The sequence below is a fragment of the Triturus cristatus genome, chromosome 7 (genome assembly GCF_964204655.1).
Source record: "Triturus cristatus chromosome 7, aTriCri1.1, whole genome shotgun sequence".
Lineage (NCBI taxonomy): Eukaryota > Metazoa > Chordata > Amphibia > Caudata > Salamandridae > Triturus > Triturus cristatus.
The window spans coordinates 203688770-203714003 of NC_140590.1; the positions used below are offsets into that span (position 1 = coordinate 203688770).

At 48.3% G+C, this 25234-nt stretch overlaps 1 protein-coding gene across 3 annotated transcripts in view; it reads right to left on the bottom strand.

Moving 5' to 3' along the window:
• The window catches only part of GRAMD1A (GRAM domain containing 1A), a 676680-nt gene that overhangs the window by 97503 nt on the left and 553943 nt on the right, over positions 1-25234 (bottom strand). For all 3 annotated transcript variants that reach the window (XM_085616040.1, XM_085616042.1, XM_085616041.1), the window contains exons 9-10: positions 16041-16194; positions 14069-14261 (exon numbers count right to left, since the gene is read on the bottom strand). In XM_085616040.1, coding sequence (XP_085472166.1) covers positions 14069-14261; positions 16041-16194 — 347 coding nt within the window. The remainder of the gene's footprint in view (positions 1-14068; positions 14262-16040; positions 16195-25234) is intronic.

Below are 25234 nucleotides of genomic sequence, written 5' to 3' on the forward strand. Positions count from 1 at the left end.
TCTTTATGACATTAAGGTGGGAAGGAAGGCGGAGAGGCAGAGCAGGCTGTTCTGACCCAACCTGGGAGAAGACAAGACAGCGGACTGCACCATTCCAGTGATGGGGGAGCGCGCTGTAACACTGCTAAGGTGAATAGCTGGGGGGGAATGTGCCTTGTGAGTAAAGAATGCAAGTTGGCCCATACAACCGGGTTTAGGAGAATGTGGATGGAACCATTGCAAGATTTGGGGGGGGGGGGGGGGGGTTTAGTAGATTGGGCTATTACTATGTAGAATGAGTGTAGGCCGATTTCCAAAAGGGCCAGGCCAGAGCATGAAAGAATGGACCAGCCCATTGGTGGGAGTGGCTGTTTGATTTCAGACTGATCAATTCCATTAGCTACACCATTGTAAAAGCAGGGGCGAACAGAGTCCATTTGGATTGCGGAGGGGAGGAGATTAAGTCGAAATGGATGGCATTAAATATTAGTGATGTATATGTAATGTAAGCTATACCGTTGCAGCCAGAACTGTCAATCAATGTTCCTGAGAGTTGTGGATCACTAAATAGCTAATTTGGAATAAAGGAAAGAAAAAAACTCAACAAATAGCTTCCTTTGGCAAGTCGGTTAAAACCAATCAAAGGGCCTTATAACAGATGGGCGAAGGGCTGGAGGTGCCACGCCTCCAGTGGAAAGATTGATCACAAGATTATGGGTACAAGAGAACTGGTAATGTAAACAAAGGAGGGACTGATGGGCTTTTATTTAAGGAGGTCCAGCATACATGCCCAGTTAGTCATGTGTAAAGGAAAGAGTATGCAGTTCCTCAAAAAGAAGGGGGGGGGGGGGGGTGCAAAAGAAAAGAAGAGACCGTAAGACAGAGGAATACCTCTATTCGGAACTAGGGTCCTCACACACCCAGCAAGCTAGGTGTCATGCTTCATCATATGGACCTGCTCCTCGTCGGGCCGGCACTGCAATGCCCGACGGGCACCCTGAAAGGGGCTCTTTAGCGGAGATCTTCAGTTCCTGGCCGTATGATGCAGTGTGTGTGAGAGGGACCTAGTGGTGTAGATGTGAGTGCAGGTAAGTGAATTAAAACAAGTTAGAGAGTCCAAAAATAATTTTATTGGGGATGGCTCTCTACCTGAATAAAAAGTGGAAGCAGAATGGCAGCTAGCTGATGTTATGATTCAGTTTGGCTAAGCTCATCTGCGCTGGTCGACATGTTTCTTGCCTAATGGTCCTAGTGATCCGTGGCAATTCCTCAGGACCTCAATAAGCTGTCAATAATCTACACAAGGCGGTAAGTACAGCTGTTACCTACTACCTGTTGTAAGGAAACGGTCTCGCCATATGCCTAGGGGAACCTAAAAGGAAAGGAGATCGTAAGTAAGGCATCCCAAGCAAAGGCAATATAAGAAGTGAATACTATACAGGTCGAGATCACATAGTGGTGGTAACCCCCTATTGACTAAATGGTCTAACTAAACGTCCTTATTCACCATGTGTCAGTGACTCTATACAGTAAGTAGTGATACTCCTACAGCTAGTGAATTTAAAAACAATCTAAAAACAATTAAAACAGAAGACTGGAAGTGTCATGGTATCCAAATGGATACTAGGATAGGGTGACTAAAGGTATTTTTAAGGCTCAAGGTTAAACTCATGGGACACTCACCTAATATGGTTTAGTACCATACTCCTATCCGTGGCCGTGGCGCCACCTGGACACCAAGATTCTGGTGTCCTAGTGAGAAACAAAGTAATACATGGGGTGACAACAACAAGTCCGACGACTATTGTCAGCAAATATAAACTATAAAGCCCATGTGTGGTCCTGTCACATGAGCTGCTGTGATGCGAGTCTCAGGCCGCAGGAGGTAATCAGATGATAAGATAGCACCACAGAACGAACTTAAAAATAAAGAAGTCACAGAAATTGTAAATGCCAAGCCGGTAAGGGTATCAGCCAGTAAAAACCGCGTGACCATTGACTACAGGTACCAACTCACACTCGCTCGTACCACATGGAGAGTCCAGGGCAAGTCCGGATCTGCCGTGAATGTTAATCGGCAAAATACCAGGGAACCGCCAGCTCTCCCCGAGTATCGAGCGAGACGCGTAATTCTGCCCATAGCTTGTGTCTCGTGTCACTCACTGGCAAAATATGGTGACAGTATCTAAAATGAAGCAGGCACTGACAACATTGCGTCTAAGTCATGTTTTGTCAGTTCGGCGGCGGAGATATGATCACCAATAAATATCCCAACCGATGCAGAGAGCGCACAAACAACACTCACCTGACCAGTCATTCACCTCAGGGCGCGTAGTAGTATCGCTGATATACTTACTTAGAGGTTGTTGCCGGAAAGGGCTATGAACCTACCCTCGCGCCACTCGACCCGGGAATACTGATGGCCGGTGTGGTGCCACAACAGATATACCAGCGGAATCGTTCAGCAGGGGGCGTGTCTATTACCCGGAAGTGTGTATCATGCGAGAGTGTGGGCAGAGCCTCGCATGAGAATGTCAAAAACAGCGGCCATCTTGGAACGGTATCTATGCACATTCAAATCTAAGTTTCCCTTAGAATACGAGTATGGTGATTACGTGGAACAGCATGGCCGGAACCTAGCATGGGGTGTCAAATACAGCGGCCATCATGGAACGGTGTCTGTGCACACTGGAATCTAAGGGACCCTCTAAATATGGGGGTAGTAGTTACCAAGTAAAAACGCAGAAAGTGTTTACCGCTAATAACGTGGAAAACTGCTTTATCTGTCCATAAGCGCTGCCCACGGGATCTGATCATTCAAGCCTTCTCGGTCTGTCTTGAGACGGTGCACCCATCGCTGTTCGATCTTGAATAGTGCTCTCTGTGTAATCCTAGGGTGTGCCTCAAGGATTAACCATCTAAGGGAGTCTGGTGTGTGGTTGTTTTCTTTGCAGTGGGTGTACAGTTTAGTAGTAATTCTCTGACATCTCACATTGCTCTTGTGCTCTGTTATGCGTGTTTTTACTGTTCGCATGGTCATGCCTATATATCTCTGTTCACAGGGGCAGGTAATTAAGTAAATACACTGCGTGGTGTTGCAATTGGTATGACGTTGTAGCCTCCATGTGAATGAGTCTGAAAACACCACCTCTTTAGTCACCGTAGTTTGATGGCATACAGCACAGGAACCACAAGGGTAGTGTCCTCTCACTGGGGGGAGACCCCAGAGGGTGCTTTGGTCATGGTGGTTAGTCTGTCTAGGCCTCGTGTTGATAAGAATATCTTTCAGATTTTGTGTGCGCTTGAATGCAAAGCGAGGGGGCGGGATAGTGAGGTCACCCGCAGTGAGGATACCCCAATGCTTCTTAATTATACCCTTGATGGTAGTGGAATTGGGAGTAAATGATGTGACACAGGTCAAAGTTTCTGTCCTTTCCTTATTGTTAGGTTGTAGTAAAACTTCTCGCGGGTTATTGCGAGCCCTCTTCAATGAGTTTTTTACTTGGCGCTCAGGGTAGCCTCTTTGCCTAAGGTTAGAGCTCAACTGGTCAGCTTCAATTAGGTAATCATTAGTGTTAGAGCAGTTCCTCCTCAGGCGGAGGAATTGCCCAAAGGGTAAATTGTCCCTAAGGGCCTTGGGGTGATGGCTACTGTATAAGAGTAAACTATTCCTATCAGTAGGCTTTTTGTAAAGTGTGGTGCTCAGGCTTGTGTCCCCTAATGTGACCATGAGATCCAAGAAAGGTACATTAGAGTCAGAGATAGTGTGTGTAAATTTCAGGAATGGATTCTGGGCATTGATCCAATCGCAAAATGCTAGGCATGTCTGTTGGTCTCCTTTCCAGAAGATTAAAATGTCATCAATAAAGCGCGTCACTGGCTCTAACTGAAAACTACTTCGAGTATAATACACAGTTATTCCACCAATCACAGGGTACATCGATGGGTAGTACCTTTGCCCCTAGTGTGGCCTGTATCTACATGGCCAGCTTTGAGGAGGAAGTCATCAGGCACCCCAGTAATCCCTTTATCAACAATCTAACCTTGTGGAGGCGCTTTATTGATGACATTTTAATCTTCTGGAAAGGAGACCAACAGACATGCCTAGCATTTTGCGATTGGATCAATGCCCAGAATCCATTCCTGAAATTTACACACACTATCTCTGACTCTAATGTACCTTTCTTGGATCTCATGGTCACATTAGGGGACACAAGCCTGAGCACCACACTTTACAAAAAGCCTACTGATAGGAATAGTTTACTCTTATACAGTAGCCATCACCCCAAGGCCCTTAGGGACAATTTACCCTTTGGGCAATTCCTCCGCCTGAGGAGGAACTGCTCTAACACTAATGATTACCTAATTGAAGCTGACCAGTTGAGCTCTAACCTTAGGCAAAGAGGCTACCCTGAGCGCCAAGTAAAAAACTCATTGAAGAGGGCTCGCAATAACCCGCGAGAAGTTTTACTACAACCTAACAATAAGGAAAGGACAGAAACTTTGACCTGTGTCACATCATTTACTCCCAATTCCACTACCATCAAGGGTATAATTAAGAAGCATTGGGGTATCCTCACTGCGGGTGACCTCACTATCCCGCCCCCTCGCTTTGCATTCAAGCGCACACAAAATCTGAAAGATATTCTTATCAACACGAGGCCTAGACAGACTAACCACCATGACCAAAGCACCCTCTGGGGTCTCCCCCCAGTGAGAGGACACTACCCTTGTGGTTCCTGTGCTGTATGCCATCAAACTACGGTGACTAAAGAGGTGGTGTTTTCAGACTCATTCACATGGAGGCTACAACGTCATACCAATTGCAACACCACGCAGTGTATTTACTTAATTACCTGCCCCTGTGAACAGAGATATATAGGCATGACCATGCGAACAGTAAAAACACGCATAACAGAGCACAAGAGCAATGTGAGATGTCAGAGAATTACTACTAAACTGTACACCCACTGCAAAGAAAACAACCACACACCAGACTCCCTTAGATGGTTAATCCTTGAGGCACACCCTAGGATTACACAGAGAGCACTATTCAAGATCGAACAGCGATGGGTGCACCGTCTCAAGACAGACCGAGAAGGCTTGAATGATCAGATCCCGTGGGCAGCGCTTATGGACAGATAAAGCAGTTTTCCACGTTATTAGCGGTAAACACTTTCCGCGTTTTTACTTGGTAACTACTACCCCCATATTTAGAGGGTCCCTTAGATTCCAGTGTGCACAGACACCGTTCCATGATGGCCGCTGTATTTGACACCCCATGCTAGGTTCCGGCCATGCTGTTCCACGTAATCACCATACTCGTATTCTAAGGGAAACTTAGATTTGAATGTGCATAGATACCGTTCCAAGATGGCCGCTGTTTTTGACATTCTCATGCGAGGCTCTGCCCACACTCTCGCATGATACACACTTCCGGGTAATAGACACGCCCCCTGCTGAACGATTCCGCTGGTATATCTGTTTTGGCACCACACCGGCCATCAGTATTCCCGGGTCGAGTGGCGCGAGGGTAGGTTCATAGCCCTTTCCGGCAACAACCTCTAAGTAAGTATATCAGCGATACTACTACGCGCCCTGAGGTGAATGACTGGTCAGGTGAGTGTTGTTTGTGCGCTCTCTGCATCGGTTGGGATATTTATTGGTGATCATATCTCCGCCGCCGAACTGACAAAACATGACTTAGACGCAATGTTGTCAGTGCCTGCTTCATTTTAGATACTGTCACCATATTTTGCCAGTGAGTGACACGAGACACAAGCTATGGGCAGAATTACGCGTCTCGCTCGATACTCGGGGAGAGCTGGCGGTTCCCTGGTATTTTGCCGATTAACATTCACGGCAGATCCGGACTTGCCCTGGACTCTCCATGTGGTACGAGCGAGTGTGAGTTGGTACCTGTAGTCAATGGTCACGCGGTTTTTACTGGCTGATACCCTTACCGGCTTGGCATTTACAATTTCTGTGACTTCTTCTTTATTTTTAAGTTCGTTCTGTGGTGCTATCTTATCATCTGTTTACCTCCTGCGGCCTGAGACTCGCATCACAGCAGCTCATGTGACAGGACCACACATGGGCTTTATAGTTTATATTTGCTGACAATACTCGTCGGACTTGTTGTTGTCACCCCATGTATTACTTTGTTTCTCACTAGGACACCAGAATCTTGGTGTCCAGGTGGCGCCACGGCCACGGATAGGAGTATGGTACTAAACCATATTAGGTGAGTGTCCCATGAGTTTAACCTTGAGCCTTAAAAATACCTTTAGTCACCCTATCCTAGTATCCATTTGGATACCATGACACTTCCAGTCTTCTGTTTTAATTGTTTTTAAATTCACTAGCTGTAGGAGTATCACTACTTACTGTATAGAGTCACTGACACATGGTGAATAAGGACGTTTAGTTAGACCATTTAGTCAATAGGGGGTTACCACCACTATGTGATCTAGACCTGTATAGTATTCACTTCTTATATTGCCTTTGCTTGGGATGCCTTACTTACGATCTCCTTTCCTTTTAGGTTCCCCTAGGCATATGGCGAGACCGTTTCCTTACAACAGGTAGTAGGTAACAGCTGTACTTACCGCCTTGTGTAGATTATTGACAGCTTATTGAGGTCCTGAGGAATTGCCACGGATCACTAGGACCATTAGGCAAGAAACATGTCGACCAGCGCAGATGAGCTTAGCCAAACTGAATCATAACATCAGCTAGCTGCCATTCTGCTTCCACTTTTTATTCAGGTAGAGAGCCATCCCCAATAAAATTATTTTTGGACTCTCTAACTTGTTTTAATTCACTTACCTGCACTCACATCTACACCACTAGGTCCCTCTCACACACACTGCATCATACGGCCAGGAACTGAAGATCTCCGCTAAAGAGCCCCTTTCAGGGTGCCCGTCGGGCATTGCAGTGCCGGCCCGACGAGGAGCAGGTCCATATGATGAAGCATGACACCTAGCTTGCTGGGTGTGTGAGGACCCTAGTTCCGAATAGAGGTATTCCTCTGTCTTACGGTCTCTTCTTTTCTTTTGCACCCCCCCCCCTTCTTTTTGAGGAACTGCATACTCTTTCCTTTACACATACAAGAGAACTGGTAACCTCTTCGAATGGAAAAAACAAAAGGAAACCCATTGCATGGTATGTGAAAGCAACTGGAAGTAGAACAAGCCCGGGAGTTGTGTGCGCACGCGCGGTAAGAACATTTTTAAAAAAGCACGTGAGTGGTGCGTGCGCGCGCCGGCAAAAGTGAACGTGATCGTGCTCCAGATAGCGCCTCGGGCGCTGAATACTGGAGGCTGCGCGAGTGGATGCGCACGAAACCGCAAGCGCTAGGCCAGCAAAAGCGTGTGATAGCACTTTGAAAACCCCACTTACTAAATGTCTCACAGCGCATGCGCTGGCTCAGGCGCTACCTAAAAAAGGTGGAGCGCAGAGAAAAGAAGATTGTAGAGCTAAAAGATGAGAAAAGGAAAAGAGTGATACAGGTAGGACTGAATGGAGAGAAATAAGACAAAACCAGAGTTGGTGGGACATTTAAGCAAAGAAAACAAGACATTGATGAGTAAAAATATTTAAAAGAGTAGAAAAGGAGGCAAGAAGAGACAAGACAGATAAGAGATATAGATTGAAATGAGGAAACAGGACAACATCGAGAGAAAATAGAGCGTAGAAAAAATGAATAGGTTGATAAGGAGTGAAATTAGGAAAGACAAAAATGGAGAGAAAAATGAGTGACACGAAGAAAAAAGTAAATAAAGAGAGTGAAGACGGCAGAGCAGTCAGTAGGAAGAAGAAAAGAGGGCACAGAAAGAAACGAAAAGAAGCCAAGAGACAAAAGATGGCATACATTTGAGTGACAAGAAAAGTTAAACTGCGGGAAAGATAAGGAAACGTGGGAACAGAAGAGCAGAAAGAAAATAGGAAAAGCAGAATAATAATCAAAGTGAAAGAGCGGAATGAGAAAGGAGAGGGCAGGAAACTAAAGAATGTTGCAGATGGGAAACGTGAGAAGTAAAGCTGCTTAAAATATAGACTAAAAATTTAAATAAGGAAACGGAGAGTAAAAGAAGAAAGAAAGGAAGAGGCCAAGAATAGAAGCGAAAACCATTACTAAAAAGACAGTGAGGGAGAGAAAGGTCGAGGAAGGAAAGAGGAAAGTGGTTGAGAAAGAATGCATGAAGATAAAAAAGGGAGCGGGAATAGTCAACAGGAGGAAGCAAAGGCTGTATAGATTAAATGAAAAATAAGGGCTAGAAAGCAGGCGAGAGAGAAAGGTTTTGATAAGAGGCACAGGGAAAATGACGCAGGGATGAGAACGGAATAAGCATATATAGGGAAGAGCTAAAAAGCATCGGCATAGCCAATAGGTCTCGCCTTTGGGGCGTTTTAAGTGTTTAGACAGAGCTATTGGCTTAGTTAACGTTTTTAATATGTGTTGTAGAGCATTGTGAATGTTGTACAGCACGTTGAAAAATTATAAGTTATAATAAAAAAGTGTTATTATTGGTCACCTTATATCGAACCGAAAAAATATTATATACAACTAAAGTATTGTACTAAAAACCAAAATTAATACAATAAATGTGTTCTTTATTTGTTTATGCAATGCTGTCAATTTTTCCTTGCTTGTTGTAATTAATTTTTGTTATAGTTATTATTATTAGGTGTGGGATATAAACAACGGGAGGGTGGATGTTGTGAAATAGTGTTTTAATTAGATAGTAGTAGTGGAGAGTTATTTGTGGATAATTAATAGATGTTATATTAATAACTAATAGACCACAGCTGCGCAGAGGCATTATTTAGTAGCCGGTGCCAGCAAGCACGCACAAAAAGCAAGTGCTAATAATTAAGTTCCCATGTGCGCACCGGCAGACAATGGCTCAAATTAAGCCCCCCGCACAGGCCTGCGTTACGCCCCTGGATCGAGCGAGTCCGAAAAGCAATGTGGGGAAAGGAAGCACGCACCACAGCTGTGCACTGTGCAGATGTCAAAGGTAGCACGCACCACAGCTGCGCAGAAGTGCAATAGGAAGCACGCACCACGGTGCTGAAAAGATGCGAATGTTAAAAGGTGCGGTCAATTCTGAAGCTGTGTACTGTGCAATGGGGGGGGGGGGGGGGGAGGGAAGGAAGCACACACCACAGCTGTGCACTGCAGAGAGATGTCAAAGGTAGCATGCACCATAGCTGCGCAGAGGCATTATTTGGCAGCCGGTGCCAGCAAGCACGCTCAGAAAGGAATTGCTAATAATTAGGTGCCCAAGTGCGCACCGGCAGACACCGGCTCAAATTAAACACCTAGTATGGGCCAGCGTTACGCCCCTTGATCGAGCTAACGCCAAGAGCCTGGACTACTACACACACACACACACACACACACACCCTCAAAGGAACTGTAATAGAAAGGGACGCCTGGTATGCAGCGGCTGAACTGTAGGCCTCCTGTAGAGTGAAATGTGCTGGCTTTCTGAACTGTCCCCGTGTGCAGGCCTCCCACGGCAAAGTCTTTATTTAACAATATTCCCCAAAACAAAACATCTTTTAATCCTCTGTGTCCTTTATTTTGTATAGTAGGTACCTTGTCGGATGTTTGGATGGTTTTGGCATATCAATAAAATCAGTGTAGCTGAAAAATAAAATAAAGGTGGCAGCCGGTATGAACGTTCCTGCTGATTAACAGAGCCAAAACACTTACGTCTGTTGCACCAATCTCAGAGAGTAGACAGTGGGAGGGAGCGAGGGGAAGAGTGAAGGGGCGGGCGAGGAGCCAGTGAAGGGAGATGAATTGCAGCGATAAGAAACAATACAGACTGTTTACTGTAGAGCCGTCTGTTGGAAGTGTGGGAGGGGTGGTGGGTCTGCCTCCTGTTACAGTGGCGGTACTGGTGTGCTTCCTGTCTGGGCAGCACAAGGGCACAAATGCTGCTGCTGATGATTTAAAAACTAACAAATAGTGTATTAAAGGGCAATAATGTCAATGCCAAAGTTGCAAGGAATAATAAAAATTAATAATATTATCATACTATCACAGCAGCTTGTGGTGGCGGAGTTTTTCCCTCGGCCGGGGTGGAGGACGCGCCTTGTAAGGAATGCTGCTAGGTCAAACGTCTTGCTGCTTCTATCAGGGTGCGTGCAGTGGGGTGAAGGAAACACGCACAACAGCTGTGCACTGTGCAGTGGGGTGAAAGGAAGCACACACCACAGCTGTGCACTGGGTTGAAAGGAGGCACACACCACATATCTGCACTGTGCAGTGTTGTGAAATGTCAAAGGTAGCACGCACCACAGCTGTGCAGAGATGTGAAAGGAAGCACGCACAATGGTGATGACAAAACGCGAATGTTAAAGGGTTCGGTCCATTTTGAAAATGGGCACTGTGCAATGGGGGGAAAGGAAGCACGCACCACAGCTGTGTACTGTGCAGAGATGTCAACGGTGGCACACACCACAGCTGTGCAGAACGGCGCTGAAAAAATGCAAATGTTAAAAGAAGCAGTCAATTTTTAAGCTATGTACTGTGCAATGGGGGGGGGGGGGAGGAAGCACGCACCACAGCTGTGCAGTGATGTGAAAGGTAGCCCGAACCACAGCTGTGCAGAGGCGTTATTTAGCAGCCGGTGCCACCAAGCACGCACAAAAAACAAGTGCTAATAATTAAGTGCCCATGTGCCCAGACACCGGCTCAAATTAAGCCCCCAGCAAGGACCTGCGTTACGCCCCTGGATCGAGCAAGCACCAAAAGCAATGTGGGGAAAGGAAACACGCACCACAGCTGTGCACTATGCAGAGATGTTAAAGGTTGCACGCACCACAGCTGTGCAGAGGTGTCTGTTGACTGGGTGTGAGTGTTTGATTGGTTCTGATACTCCGTCCATCACCACCCCCTTTTGTACCGCTTTGTTCGCCATAAGTTGGCAGGGTATGCTCAGACGTTGAGTCCCTTGCTCACTTTGCCACTGGATTCAAGCAAGCCTGGCTGAAGACGGCTGAAATGCCAGAAACCGGTCCTAGGAAGCTTGTTTCCGGTCCAGGGAAGGCATGGCTTGGCAGTTCGGGCTGGACTGTTCCCATGAGGCACAGGGTCAGACTGATTTGCATATGGCCATGTCTGAACTGGGGTGGCAGAGTGGGCTAAAGAACGGTGATGGATCAAACCCAGATCTGTTGACTGGGTGTGAGTGTTTGATTGGTTCTGATACTCCGTCCATCACCACCCCCTTTTGTACCGCTTTGTTCGCCATAAGTTGGCAGGGTATGCTCAGACGTTGAGTCCCTTGCTCACTTTGCCACTGGATTCAAGCAAGCCTGGCTGAAGACGGCTGAAATGCCAGAAACCGGTCCTAGGAAGCTTGTTTCCGGTCCAGGGAAGGCATGGCTTGGCAGTTCGGGCTGGACTGTTCCCATGAGGCACAGGGTCAGACTGATTTGCATATGGCCAGGTCTGAACTGGGGTGGCAGAGTGGGCTAAAGAACGGTGATGGATCAAACCCAGATCTGTTGACTGGGTGTGAGTGTTTGATTGGTTCTGATACTCCGTCCATCACCACCCCCTTTTGTACCGCTTTGTTCGCCATAAGTTGGCAGGGTATGCTCAGACGTTGAGTCCCTTGCTCACTTTGCCACTGGATTCAAGCAAGCCTGGCTGAAGACGGCTGAAATGCCAGAAACCGGTCCTAGGAAGCTTGTTTCCGGTCCAGGGAAGGCATGGCTTGGCAGTTCGGGCTGGACTGTTCCCATGAGGCACAGGGTCAGACTGATTTGCATATGGCCATGTCTGAACTGGGGTGGCAGAGTGGGCTAAAGAACGGTGATGGATCAAACCCAGATCTGTTGACTGGGTGTGAGTGTTTGATTGGTTCTGATACTCCGTCCATCACCACCCCCTTTTGTACCGAGGTGTAAAAGGAAGCACGTACCACGGTGGTGAAAAAACGCTAATGTTAAAAGGTGCAGTCAATTTTTAAGTCGGTACAGAAAGAGAGGCGACTATAGAGGCCAACTACAGAACACAGCAAATGCCCTGACAATAACATACTAATACAAAGATACCGGTGCAGGAAGAGAGCGCTGACATAGATGAAATGCGAGTGCTGGAAAAAGAAGCGCACACTCTTGTGGCAGTGGGGTTTGTCCCTTGGCCAGGGTGGAGGGTACGCGCCTTGCTAGTATCTTATTGTCATGAATGTGAGTGCTGGAAAAGAAGCACGCACTCTTGTGGCGGTGGGGTCTGTCCCTTGGCCGGGGTGGAGGGAACGCGCCTTGTAAGGAAAGCTGCAAGGTCTTGAAATTAAACATGATCCACAGCAGATAGCACGCTGCGCGCCGCTGCTCACTCCCGACAGCTAAACGCTGTGGCAGTAAACATTTTCAGAAAAGGTGGGACATGCACAAAGCCAATTGCGTGCTTTCATTTTTGAAAGCCACACGCAAAGGCCAATAGCATGTGTGGCAAATTGAACACCACACGCACGAGTCTGCAGAAAGTCTGAAGTGATTCCAAGAGGCCTTCTCCTCGAGCAGCACATGCGTGCTGCACTAGGCTCGACCTAAAAAGGCTAACGGAAATAAGAATGAGACCGCACAATGGGAGACAGACTTGGGAGGAAGAAGATCGATTTAAATAATGAAGGAAGAAGTATTCTGATGGACAGTATGGGTTGTTGGGCAGGGTGGAAGGGATATTTTCGCACAGAACCCAGTAAGGCAGCAGGACAAATAATCAAATGGTTAGTGAGCACCAGCAGATAGGCCAAACAACGCTGGAAAGAGGCACACTTACACGCACGCTGCAGAGATTGTATGTGGTTGTTAAGCATAGGATGGGGTGGGGTTTTAAGGGTCAAACTGAAACAGGGGTGGGGGAGAGCTGGATTTTTAGCAGAAAGCTGAAAAGGTTTGGCTACGAATTCTAGGGAATTCATTAAAGTTTAAACTGTGGATTCTAAGGAGCCATCAGAAAGGTTAATGCTGTGGATTGTAAGGGGCCAGGAGAAAGGTTTAACTGTGGAATCTAAGGTCCAGATGAAAGGTTTAGGGTGTAGATTTCACAGGGCCAGCAGAAAGGTAAAGGCTGTGGATTGTAAGGGGCCAGCAGAGAGGTAAAGGCTGTGGATGGTAAGGGACCAGCAGAACGGTTAAGGCTGTGGATTGCAAGGGTCCAGCAGAAAGGTTGAGGCTGTGGATTTCAAGGGATCAGCAGAAATGTTTAAGCTGTGGATTGCTAGCCAGAGCGGAGGGGTGGACTGCTGGGCCTTACATTCAAGCTATGCTCAGCCTGCAAAGGAATCCAGGGATTACTATGGAATTTGAAAAGTCATGGTCAGGTTACATGCATGGGGGTAGAAACATCTCAGTGCAAGTAGATAAATGCATGCTCATGGCCTAAGGACCAGGCGTCATATACTCTGGACCGGGCTCTACATATTCATGGCCCAGCTTAACGTTCTAGGGCCAAGTGTTTCATGCTCTGGATCGTGCTGTACATGCGTATGGCGAGGATCTACATTCCAAGGGCAGGGTATTACATACACATGGTCGTGCTGTGCATGCTCCTGGCCTTAGGACCAGGCGTTCAATAATCAGGGTCACGCTGTGCATGCTCATAGCCAGGCTCTAAGTTCTAAGGGCCAAGTGTTTCATATTCAGGGTAGTGCTGTGCTTGCTTATAGCCAGGCTCTACACCCCGAGGGCCAAGTATCCCATACCGAGGTTGTGCTGTACATGCTTCTGGCCGGGCTCCACAGTCTAAGGGCCAGACATGATATACTCTGGGTCTGATTCTGCAAGGCTCTATATCCCCAGGACCACGTATTGCATACTCCGATCCCAAGGACCATGTATTACATACTCGGGGTGGTGCTGTGCATGCTCATGGCCAGGCTCTACATTCCAAGACCCAGGTGTTACATGCTCAAGTCTTCGCTCTATATTTCCTAGGACAAGCTCCTACTAGGAGCCCTTTGTGCATTCCCATGGCTATGCTGAGAAAGAGGAGGGCTGGGCAGACATGTTCCTTTCCAGGCTGTGTCTATACTGCTTCCTCGCCTGAGTGACGCACCTTCGTCCTGAGTGCTGGAGGACGACGAAGAGTTGCTCATGTCTGTGGGGAGGTCCTCACTATTCAGCAGGTTCAGAGGCGGCAGGCTGTCCAGCAGCAGGTCGGCCTTGGGGTGCTCCACTAACGGGGTGACGGTCTGGCTGGAAGAGGCATCCGCTTGGCTGTCCGTCTGCTCTTCCCGATCATCCATGAACTGTAATTACAAGAGAAAAACTCACTCATGAGGACAAAACACTCTGCAAGTTCATCTGCTGACGCAGTGCTCAAATGGCTAAAACCACATACCTTCGAGCCACAAAATTACAAAACTGGTATCTTTAAAAAAATTATTCACATCCAATTTCAGCTCAACCTGAGAAAACTGCTGCTTTTTTCAGTGTGTACTTTTAAGACAGAACACTAAACTCTTGGAAGTTTGACAAGACTTCACAAATTAAGTTGAAGTATATGCAACATTCACAAAAACGCCCTTCATCTTGTACAAGTCTCAGACTCTTTATATTTTCCAAAACAGCATTTTTATTATTTTTTTTTTTTAAATCAGAGAATATGGAGATGCATCTTTAAATATTTTGTACAAGGGCAGAACCATCCGGCACTAGGGCACAGGTACACATATCTCACTGCTGCAGCAGGCTCGAGCCGTTTACTAAAACCAGAGTTGCTGGAAAATAATCCTGTTTGCAACAGGGCTGCTGACCCATTAGAAAGACCATGCCAGTCCGAACCCTGGAGCTTCCCACAGAGGAGCATTTGCACAGTCTTAATAATGCAGCAGAACACTTAGACACTGCTCATAGTCCAGGCTTCAGAGTCTGGACTGCTGACGAATGGGGAGTTCGACAAAGGATTCTATAATCCATGCACAACTCAAGACGCCTGGACTCAGCACAAATTATCAAGAAGGCTAAACGTTTGATCAGCACAGACTAAGTCCAAAAGTGCAGCAGAAGGAGATAGGCCAGGACAGGGAGTCTAGTCACCTAGCCTTCAACTGCTACAAAAGTTTCAGCCCAGAATTAGCCCCACCAGACCGTCAGAGAAGGGAAGGCTTAGAATGCAGGCTTTGGGACAAGGGTTCTAGGCCAGGACAGGGAGTCTGGTCTCCTAGTGCTCAAGTGCTACGGAAGATCCAGCTAGGTGTTAGACCCACCACACTGGCCCAGAAAGGAAGGCTTAGAACGCAGGCTTTGGGGCAGGGGTTCTAGCCCAGTACTGGGAATCTGATCTCCTACCCCTCAAGTGCTGCTTCAGGTCCAGCGCAGGATTAGCCTCACCTCACTGCCAAAGTGCTGTAGAAGTCTCAGGCCCCGATCAATGTGCCCACAATCTTAGTGCCCAGAGGCCTGAAGCCCTCGATCAGTGTGCACACAATCTCAGTTCACAGAGCACTGAGGCCCCCGATCAATGTGCCCACAATCTCAGAGGCCTGAAGCCCTCGATCATTGCACCCACAATCTCAGTGCATAGAGGCCTGAGGCCGCCGATCAATGTGCCCACAATCTCAGTGCACAGAGCCCAGAGGCCCCCGATCAATGTGCCCACAATCTCAGTGCACAGAGGCCTGAAGCCTTTCTTGGAGAGTCTGGCTCTTGTCCTCGGATTACTGCAGTATTTTACGGCTTGGATAATGGAGTCCAGCTCCGAACCAGTGTGTGTCAGAGGACTGTAGAATAGCTCTGGTCCCCTAACCTTCTAGTGCTACAGAAGTCTGAGGCCTGGCCGAGAGGCAGAACTCTGGAGTAGTGTCGGAACCAGAGGCCAACCTGAGGAAGTCTCTCTAACCTCCAAGTGCTGCTGAAACCTGGTGCCCAGCTCTCTGTTCATAACCACCCCCTCCCTCCACCCCTTTGTGAGTTCTCCACAAGACTATAGGATCTCTGGCGAGGGGGCAGCACAGATATCTAGCCACCAAAATCTCTGCCTACTTCTAGTGGCAAAACTTACAGGAGAACTGGCACCAAGCACTTACCGAAGGGATCCCGTCGCTGCTCGCCAGAGAGGTGAAGGACTGGTTGACGGGCAGCATCCTGTCAATCAGAGGGCTGACATCCAGCTTCCCATCAATCACACAGCGTGAGGTGGCGTCGCTGAGTTCAATAACGTCGGGGATATCTTCACTGTTCCTGTCAAGTGAAAAGGAGGGTGCCGATTAATGAGACTGCAGGGAAAGCTGTGTGGTGGCAGACAGGTGTAAATAGAAACATTTATTGGTGCACGCAGTCAGGTATATAGGAAAGATAGTTCTTTACAACAGATAAGTGCCCCACTAGGAACTGGATAATACAGTTTGCTTCCTGTGAGGTAAAGTTTGCATCCAGGTCAGACCCCTGGTCAGACTAACTGCACTCCCCCCGCGCAGCCCCACCGATAAGGCTCTGCCCTTAGCACCAGCTTGAGCGCCTCAATAGGTGTTGAGGCCCTCCTCCAACCGCAGGCTCCTGCTTGCACCCCAGCCGGGGGGGTCTAGTGGACGAGCACCCTGCTCTTCCACTGTCTTGTCTCTCTGCCTCTTTTTCATTTTTTTCTATCTGCCTCTTTTTCATTTCTTTCTTCCTGCCTCTTTTTCATTTCTTTCTATCTGCCCCTTTTTCATTTTTCTATTTGCCTTTTTTTCCATTTCCTTAATTAGCCTTTTTTCATCCCTTTATCCTCGCCATTCATATCTGCCTCTCTTTCCTCTCTTCCCGCGCTCCCAGCTGCTGCTGCCCTAATGGCCCCTCCCTTCCCAGCGTGTCGCTCCCGCTTCCCAGCTGATCGCCCTCCCCCAAACCCTACTTAATGGAGGCTGCTGGCACGCCAAAGGCAAGCCCGTCTGCGACCCGACCGTGATCAGCGCCAAGGACCCTGGTCCCCTGGCCCTTCGCCCCCCGCCGTTATGACCCCAGCACTCTACACGCTCTCAACCCTGGATGCAACAACAATTGCCAGCTCTTGACGCCGAGCAAAACCCAAGGCCCGATCTCCTGTCAACACAACCGCCACATCTTTACCCACCTACGGCCCCCGACAGCAACCCCAAACCCACCAGATGCCACCGCACACAAACCACTGAGCTGCAGCCTCCTCAACGTATGCTCCCTGCACAGACACGCCGTAGAACTCCGGGATCTCCTTAACACGCACACGCCCGACGTCGCCTTCCTCACAGAGACCTGGACCAACGCTAGCTCTGCACCCGACATGGCATCCACCATCCCTGATGGATACAAGAGCCTGAGAAAATACCGGCCAAACCGCTCAGGAGGAGGCCTCGCCATCGTCCACAAAAGCTCCCTCCGATTGACAACCACCAGCTCGGACGACGCCTCGCTCCCTCCCCCCCCCCCCCCCCCCATGGAACACATGCATTTCCAGATCCAGCCCAACCCCAGAACAATGCTCTGCTGAACACTCACCTACAGACCTCCTGGACCCCACACCCTTCATCAACATCATGGCCGACCGCCTCACACCCCACGCCCTTGCCACTACAGACTACAAGCTACTCTGAGACCTGAACTCCACCTGGACAACCACAGTGACCCAAACACCACCGCCCTCCTAGAGAACCTCACCAACATAGGACTGAAGCAACTCGTCTCCACCCCCACTCACACAGCAGGACATACACTAGACCCCATCTTTGCCGGAGGGAACATGTGCTTCAGCCACACCACGGAACTGCTCTGGACTGACCACCACGGCACCAGCTTCTCCTTTTCGAAATCCGCAATCATACAAGCAACTGAGCCGCCTCCAATGCAGAAGCTGGAATAAAGTTTCAGAAGAACACCTCACCTCTGCCCACACCAGCACTCCACCCCCAACTACAACAGACGCCAACACAGCGGCAAGCAACCTCAACCAACGGCTCCCCAACTGCACCAACACTCTCGTCCCCCTCCAGAACACCACGAGACAACAAAACAAGAAAGCCAACTGGTTTACCACGGATCTACGAGAATCCAAACGCTCCTGCCGACGACTGGAGAAGACGTGGAGAAATAGAAAAACCCCGGAAGCAAACTCCTCCTAAAAAACAGCCATCATATCACACCACCAATTCATCAAATCAACAAAGAAAAACTTCATCCAAGACAGAATCCACCCCAATGCCCACAGCTCCATAGAACTCTTCGCCATCATACAGGAATTTGCCAAACCCAACAGCGAAACAACGGACATCCCTCCTTCCCAAAACCTCTGCAACAAACACAGCTCCTTCTTTCACTTCAAGATCAAGGCACTGACAACTTCGACGACCAAGACCACTGCACCGCCCGAACCCACACCCTCAAGGACGCCACACAACAGACTCTTCTCACCTGGACCCCTCTTACCACAGAAGACACCTTAAAGACAAAGAAGAGCATCCACTCCAGAGCACCTTCTGACGCCTGCCCACCGCACATCTTTCACAGGGCTACCACTGCAATCGTACTCGAGCTACGCCGAACTATCAACTTCTCCCTCGAGACAGCAACATTCCCCAACAACTGGAAGTGCGCCAAAGTCAACTCCCTCCTAATGAAGCCCTTCGCATACCTGACTGACCTCAAGAACTTCAGGCACATCTCACAGCTGCTTCCTTTTGCAGCCAAAGTCATTGAAAAGGCTGTCAACACCCAGCTAGCACACTTCATAGAAACCAACATCATCCTAGACACCTCTCACTCCAGATTCCGCAGCAACCACAGCACCGAGACTACCCTCCTCTCCGCCACCAATGACATCCATGCCCTCCTCGACCAAGGCCATACGGCAGCCCTCATCCTCCTCGACTGATCAGCAGCCTTTGACACCGTCTCCCAACTCACTCTAGCCAGCAGGCTCCAAGGAATCCAAGGAAAGGCCTTAGACTGGATACAAACATTCCTCTCTGGCAGAACACTGAGAAAAAGACTCCCACCCATCCTCTCAGAACCAACAGAGATCAGATGCGGAGTAATCCAGGGACCCTCATTCAGCCTCACACTCTTCAACGTCTACATGGCCCCCTCGCAACTATCGACAGAAACCATGGGCTCAACATAGTCTCCTTAGCCGTTGATACCAAACTATTCCTTTCCCTCACCAAGGAACACAACATCACCAGGAACAACTTCTAAGACGGGATGAAAGCCATCGCGACCTGGATGAGGAACAACTGCCTGAGGCTCAACTCGGAGAAAACAGAAGTCCTCATCCTCGGCTCTACCTCTCTGCATGAGACGACACCTGGTGGCCCCTCACCCTCAGAAACCCACCTACCCCAACAAATCATGATATAACCGTGGCATCATACTCGACCTACTCACCATGAATCGCCAGATCAACACTGTATCCTCCGCATGCTTCAACACCCTCTGCAAGACGTTCAATTGCCCCCTCCGTCTCCAGGAAAACTGTTCCTCTCACACTCATTACCAGCAGATTGAACTACAGCAACACCCTCTATGCCGGAATCAACAAAAAAAACACCTCCGCAAACTCCAGACCGTCCAGAACGCCGCAGCCAGAGCCAGACTCATCTTCGATATCTCACGACACAACCACGTAACAAACACCTTCACTGGCTCCCCGTTGAAAGAAGAATAATGTTCAAGCTGCTCACACGCCTACAAGGCCCTCCACAACACCGGACCCCAATACCTCAACGACCGAATGTCCTTCCATGCCCTCAAGAGAAACCTCCGCTCAGCAGACCTCTCCCTAGCCACCATCCCACGTTTTTACAGGACCAGAGCAGGTGGAATATCCTTTACTTACCTCGTAGCCAAGACCTGGAACGAACTACCCCTTCACCTTGACCTTGACGGAGCCAGACACTGCACCAATTCAGAAAGGACCTCTAAACCTGGCTCTTCGAATGACCACAATGGAGCTGCTCACACCCACCCCAAGTGCCTTGAGACCCTCACGGGTGAGTAGCGCACTTTACAAGATCCCGATTGATTGAGACGTGTAGAGGAAGCAAGTCACAATAATGGGACAAGAAAACGTCAGATGCTTTTGGTTCGAGGGTCTCTATCAGTCTTTTGTCATCATATCTCTTAGCACGCTCATTTCTTTGTTGCTTTTACTCTAAATTGTCACTATCGTGTAGCTGTCAGCTATTTTATTCTGTATTTGGCTCGATCCATGCGACTGTTCTTAAACACGATATTATTCCTGGCTTTTGGCTTGGTCACAAACTTCTAGGTGCTTGCTGGTGGTTTTCCGTTTTAATTTATCGCACTATCCCTCTAAATTGTGTTTATGAGAACGGTTTATTAACTTTAGGAACAGTTTCGGAGCTTGAAGTGGTTGGTTAGTATACTTTGCATTAGTCCGCCATCTAGTGCTAATAGTCAGAATTGTGCCCGATGGATTTCTGAAGATAGAGTGCCCTGCTTTTTAGGTCTCACCTAGACAGCGCATGTGCGGTCTTTAAAAACCTTTTGTTTTCCATCCCTTGGCTTGGAAACCTATCACTGCTTACCATTTTAGGTCTTGCGTCTCTTCGATACGTTTTGTTTTCTATCGGTGGGCTTAGAGAACACCAACTGCTTGGCGTCATTGTCACTCATATTTATCAGCTGTCGTAGGCTTCCTTCCTATTTCTGTGTTTGCCCCTCTTCCGGGGCATGGATGCATTACTTTTGTCATTCCACTGCTCACTTTTTAGGCGCTACTCTTTTCTTTGGATTCAACCAGAGTGCTATCTTTTCATCTGGTTCCCTTGTGTACTTCTCTGACCTCTGCGTTCCTTACCCATCTGTATGTTTGACCCCACCCTCCTTCAGCTGTTCTGGCTTCCCTTACTCTTCCTCCCTCCCTCCGTTCATTCGTTGTCCACGTTGGCTTGCCCCCCTCCCTCCATTCATTCATTGTCCGTTTTGGCTAACAACCACCCTCGTTCCCCCTCTCCGCTTGTTGTCCGAGTTGGATTGCCTCTAACCCCCTTCACCCTCTATCCTTCCTTTGTCCGTGTTTCCCTGACCCCTTCCTCCGCTGTCTGTTGGCATTCCACCTGCTATAATGAAAAAAAGCAATATGACTGAGACACAACTGGTCACGTCATATCGCTTCCCCCCTCACACTCTCTGCCCTGTGCTGCCTCCCGTCCTCCCTTTCACCAGCTAGCCAGTTACAGCACTTTTTATTTTTATTGCCGTACAAACAGGGCTGAAAAACACATTGTCAAAAAACTCTGACAAAGCCAATACCTTGCACAGGCAAGACCCTATTGGCTTTGCTAGTGTTTGTTTCATCTACCACGAGTACGTCCTTGAAATTAGACCCATTGAGTGACAATAATACTTCTTGTGCAAACTGAGTCTATTTGTAACATCTCTTGCGTTCGAGCCCTTCGTTGATTTTGAGGCTGAAGACTTAAGCATGTGCCACTTTCAAGGAGGAAGGCTGCTAATAAAGCAGCGGTGTTGATTTTGGGCACAATGATCTTCATCTCAGATTTTTATCATTTTAGGCATGAAAATCTTAAGGGTTGATGGACTTATTTTCTTTTTTTAGCAACTACTTAGCAAGATTCAGGGTATTTTTAAGACATTTCTTTAAACTAGGAGTTTGCAAACTGTTAATTTAAAATTGTCTTTGTGTTTCCACCTTAGGAATACATGATCAAACTCCTACATCGTACTATGTTATGTTAATACAGCTTACTACAGTAGCGCGCAAATCACCTTTGAAGAGGAAGCTTGGCACAAATGACAGAAACAAGCAAAAACACAACAGAATTTTTTTGAGCGGTTTTCTGAATTTGATATAAGCAGGGAAGATGCGAGCATGATAGGGCAAAGCATTCCAATAGTGTGGGGCATTGTGAGAAAGTGGCTGTGTATATACTGTTCCCAAATAGGTACAGGGTGTACAGAGTCCACAGTCGCCAGAGGTTTGGCAGAGGCTAAAGTTAGATATAACCTCTCTCTCTAAAGTGGTAGCTTGGTCAAGCAGTATCAGAGGACAGTGTAAAGCATTTGTTGTACACACTCAGTCATCAAATGGTCTCACACACTCAATAACTGAACTCTAGGCCAATGGTTTATATATAAAAAAATATAGGTGGTTTTATTTTAGCACCAACTATAGGTATTAAATATACTTTCTCAGAATGAGATGCTTTATATAAATACTTTTTCAATATGCAATTGGCTTTTGTAGAAAGTTACAAGTGGTTGCAATAGGCAACACAATTTTAAACACAATAATGCATTGAGTTCAATGGAAGTTTCAAGTTATTTGCAATAGATTACTTTTAGGATTACTTTTGTGATTTCAGGACTGGATCCTAGATTCAGTCCTGGGACAGTACTTAGAAACAAGTGATAAAAGTCGACTTAGTTACTGTTATGATTTTTAGACAATATTTTGCCATTTTAAAAGTTGACACTTAGAAAATATTTCATAGAAAACAGTCAATGATTCCCTATGGAAGAAAATTCAAGTTGCAGGTATAGTATGTTCTCGTTACTTTTGTAATCCAGTACTGGGTGCCTAGACTCAGTACTGGGACCTTTATCCAAAACAGGTAAGTAATTACGTTTTCACAATTTATACGATTTTTAAAGAATATTTAAAGTTTGCAGAAATCGACACTTAGAAGAAATTTCACTGAAAAACAGTCAATGGTTTCCTATGGAAGAAAATTGGGTTACTGGTAAGTACGGTTGTGAATATTGTTCAGAGTCAGTGCTGGGTACCAAGATCCAGCACTGGGAGCTCACCTAATAGCAGGTGAGTATTTTCGTTTTCGTTACGTTTGATTTTTGGTGAATATTTTAAGTTTTGAAAAGTCAACACTTAGAAGAAATTTCAGGAAAAACCGGTCAATGTTACCCTATGGAGAAAATGGAGTGATCGGCTTTAAGGTAAGTACTCGACTGGCAGAGCTAACGTTCTGGGCATAGACTCAGGGGTCTCCCAGGGTCAGGTAGGTACAGTTGTTACACCCTCAGTGGCACAGGGGCAGCCGGGTGCAGAGAGAGTTAGGCCCAATGTTAACCTATGGGAGGCAGGGGGGCCTTGGTTGGTGGCTGCTGACTAGCAGGCCACGCGGCTGTGGGAGCTGGGTTCCTGGTCACTTGCTCAGGGCAAATGGGGAAGTAGATAGGTGTAGAGGTTACACTGCCAGGGTCACTCGGGCGGCTGAGTGTAGGGTGCTTTTGAGCCTTCGGGCGCTCTATTGATTTCAATGGGAAAGCTCCGGTTTAGAAAAAGACTGCAAGCTTGGGGACGAAGATTCTTCAGGTGCCACCACCACTTCGAGAGGTAAGTTGGGTAGTTGGAGGATAGGTAGGTTCCCCCGGAGTTGGGCACAGGGGGCCGCGGGGCGCCGGGTGCAGGGGTGCCTTTTGGTGTCGGGAAATCTAACCCTCTGTTGATCGCGGTTGGGGGGGGGGGGGGGGGCACCTGGTTCTGAGGCTGCAGGTGTCATCAGGAGCATTGAGGGAAGTCCTTGGGTACCGGACTCTGGGTCACAGTCGCCGTGGGGTCGTCCTCGTGGTCTTTGTTCACTCCGGCACAGGCCAGGCTTGGCGGGTGCAGAGTGTGAAGGGTTCGCGATTCCCGGCTGATGCCAGGGATTAGAAGCAGATTTTGAGTAGAGCCTCTACTAATGGGAGTCCCAGGTGCTTAGAGCCAAAAGGTAGCCAGGTCCTCTGGGGTTTGTGAGGTTGCTGGCCACAAGAGAGCCGGGTTGGAGCAGGAGCAGGTTCGAGGGCCGACAGGCCGGTAGGGCTGGGCCCAAATCAGTTGGTGTCTTCCTCTTCTTAGCAGCGGCAGGGCAGGTCTTCTTTCTTCTTGCTCTTCTTTGTATTTCGGAATCTGGAATCTGAGGAAGGAAGGTTCAGGATGCCCCTAAATACTAGATTATGGGGTGTTACAGGTAGGTGAAGGGCAGGGACCAATGGGTCCCTGTCCTGGGGTGGGTACACCCCCTATCCTGCCTCTCTCCTGTGGGAGGGGGGCAGTAGCCTAGTCCTGATAGGGTAGGGTCTCCCATCTTCAAGATGGCGAGCGCCCGGAGATGTGCTTCACCTCGCCTCCCCCACCTGAGGGGTGGGGTTGGCAGGCTGGCACATTCCCTGTCCTTATTTGGGGCTTCCGGCCAGGCTTCCCACCAGAGTGGGGGCTGCCAGTGGCCTGGGGAAGCTCACAGAGGCGGCATGCCTTTGAAGCTTCCCCCTGCCCATCCTGGGGGAGGAGATTTAGCACCTTGCCCAGGATGTGCATTGTTGCAGGCCCAGGAGAGCAGGTGCTCCTCTACCAAGGGGTCCAGCAACATGTCTGCTGTGTGGCACCCTAGGCAGCCTCTCAGACCAGACGTGGATTGTAGGTTAGGTTTCAGGGGGCATCTCTAAGATGCCCTCTGGGGTGCTTGGTACATTAAATCCCACACTGGCATCAGTGCGGGTTTAATGTGCTGAGAAGTTTGATATCAAACTTCTCAGTCTTCAGTGTTGCCATTATGGTGCTGAGGAGTTCGTGTTCGACGAGCTCTCAGCACCAGGTACTCTTAAATGGCAGCACTGCACTTACAGTGCCCAGGAATGGACATGGGTACTGTAGGGGCACAGGGCTTATGCTCCTGTGCCCACACCACTGGCATAGGGCACCCAGCTAGAGGGGTGGCTGATGTATGCCAGGGCAGTGTTTGTGGTGGGCATGGCACACAGGATGGGTGCCATGTCGACTCTTTGTTTTGTCTTGTACCCAGACACTCAGCCTGCAAGAGCAGTGTGTGTGTGTTAGGGTACAGGGCCTCTAAGGGTGGCACAATGAGTGCTGCAGCCCTTGGAGGCCTTCCCTGGTCACAAGGCCCTGGGTACCTAGGGTACCATTTACCAGGGGCTGACGTGGCCAGGGTTTGCCAATTTGGGTTTTGGCTGGTAGGAGTTTTTAGGGAAGGAACACAGGCCCTGGGCACCTGATTGGCAGGAGCCCAGGGCACAACAAGGAAAAGTGCATCAGCTATCGGGCAAAAAAGGGGGGCGGGGGGTTACTGCAACAGAAACCCACTTTCTTACAGGCATGGTAAGAGAAAGACCTCTCCCAACATCTAGTCAATCGAATACAAGGAATGATAAGCAAGGCTTTGTCCTTATAGCACAGATCCCCATCTGGACAGTAGCAATTCCGTTTTTGGCGTAGGTAACTAGGCCAGTTTCCTATTAGTGACTTAGCCTCTTCAGTGCCCATGACGAG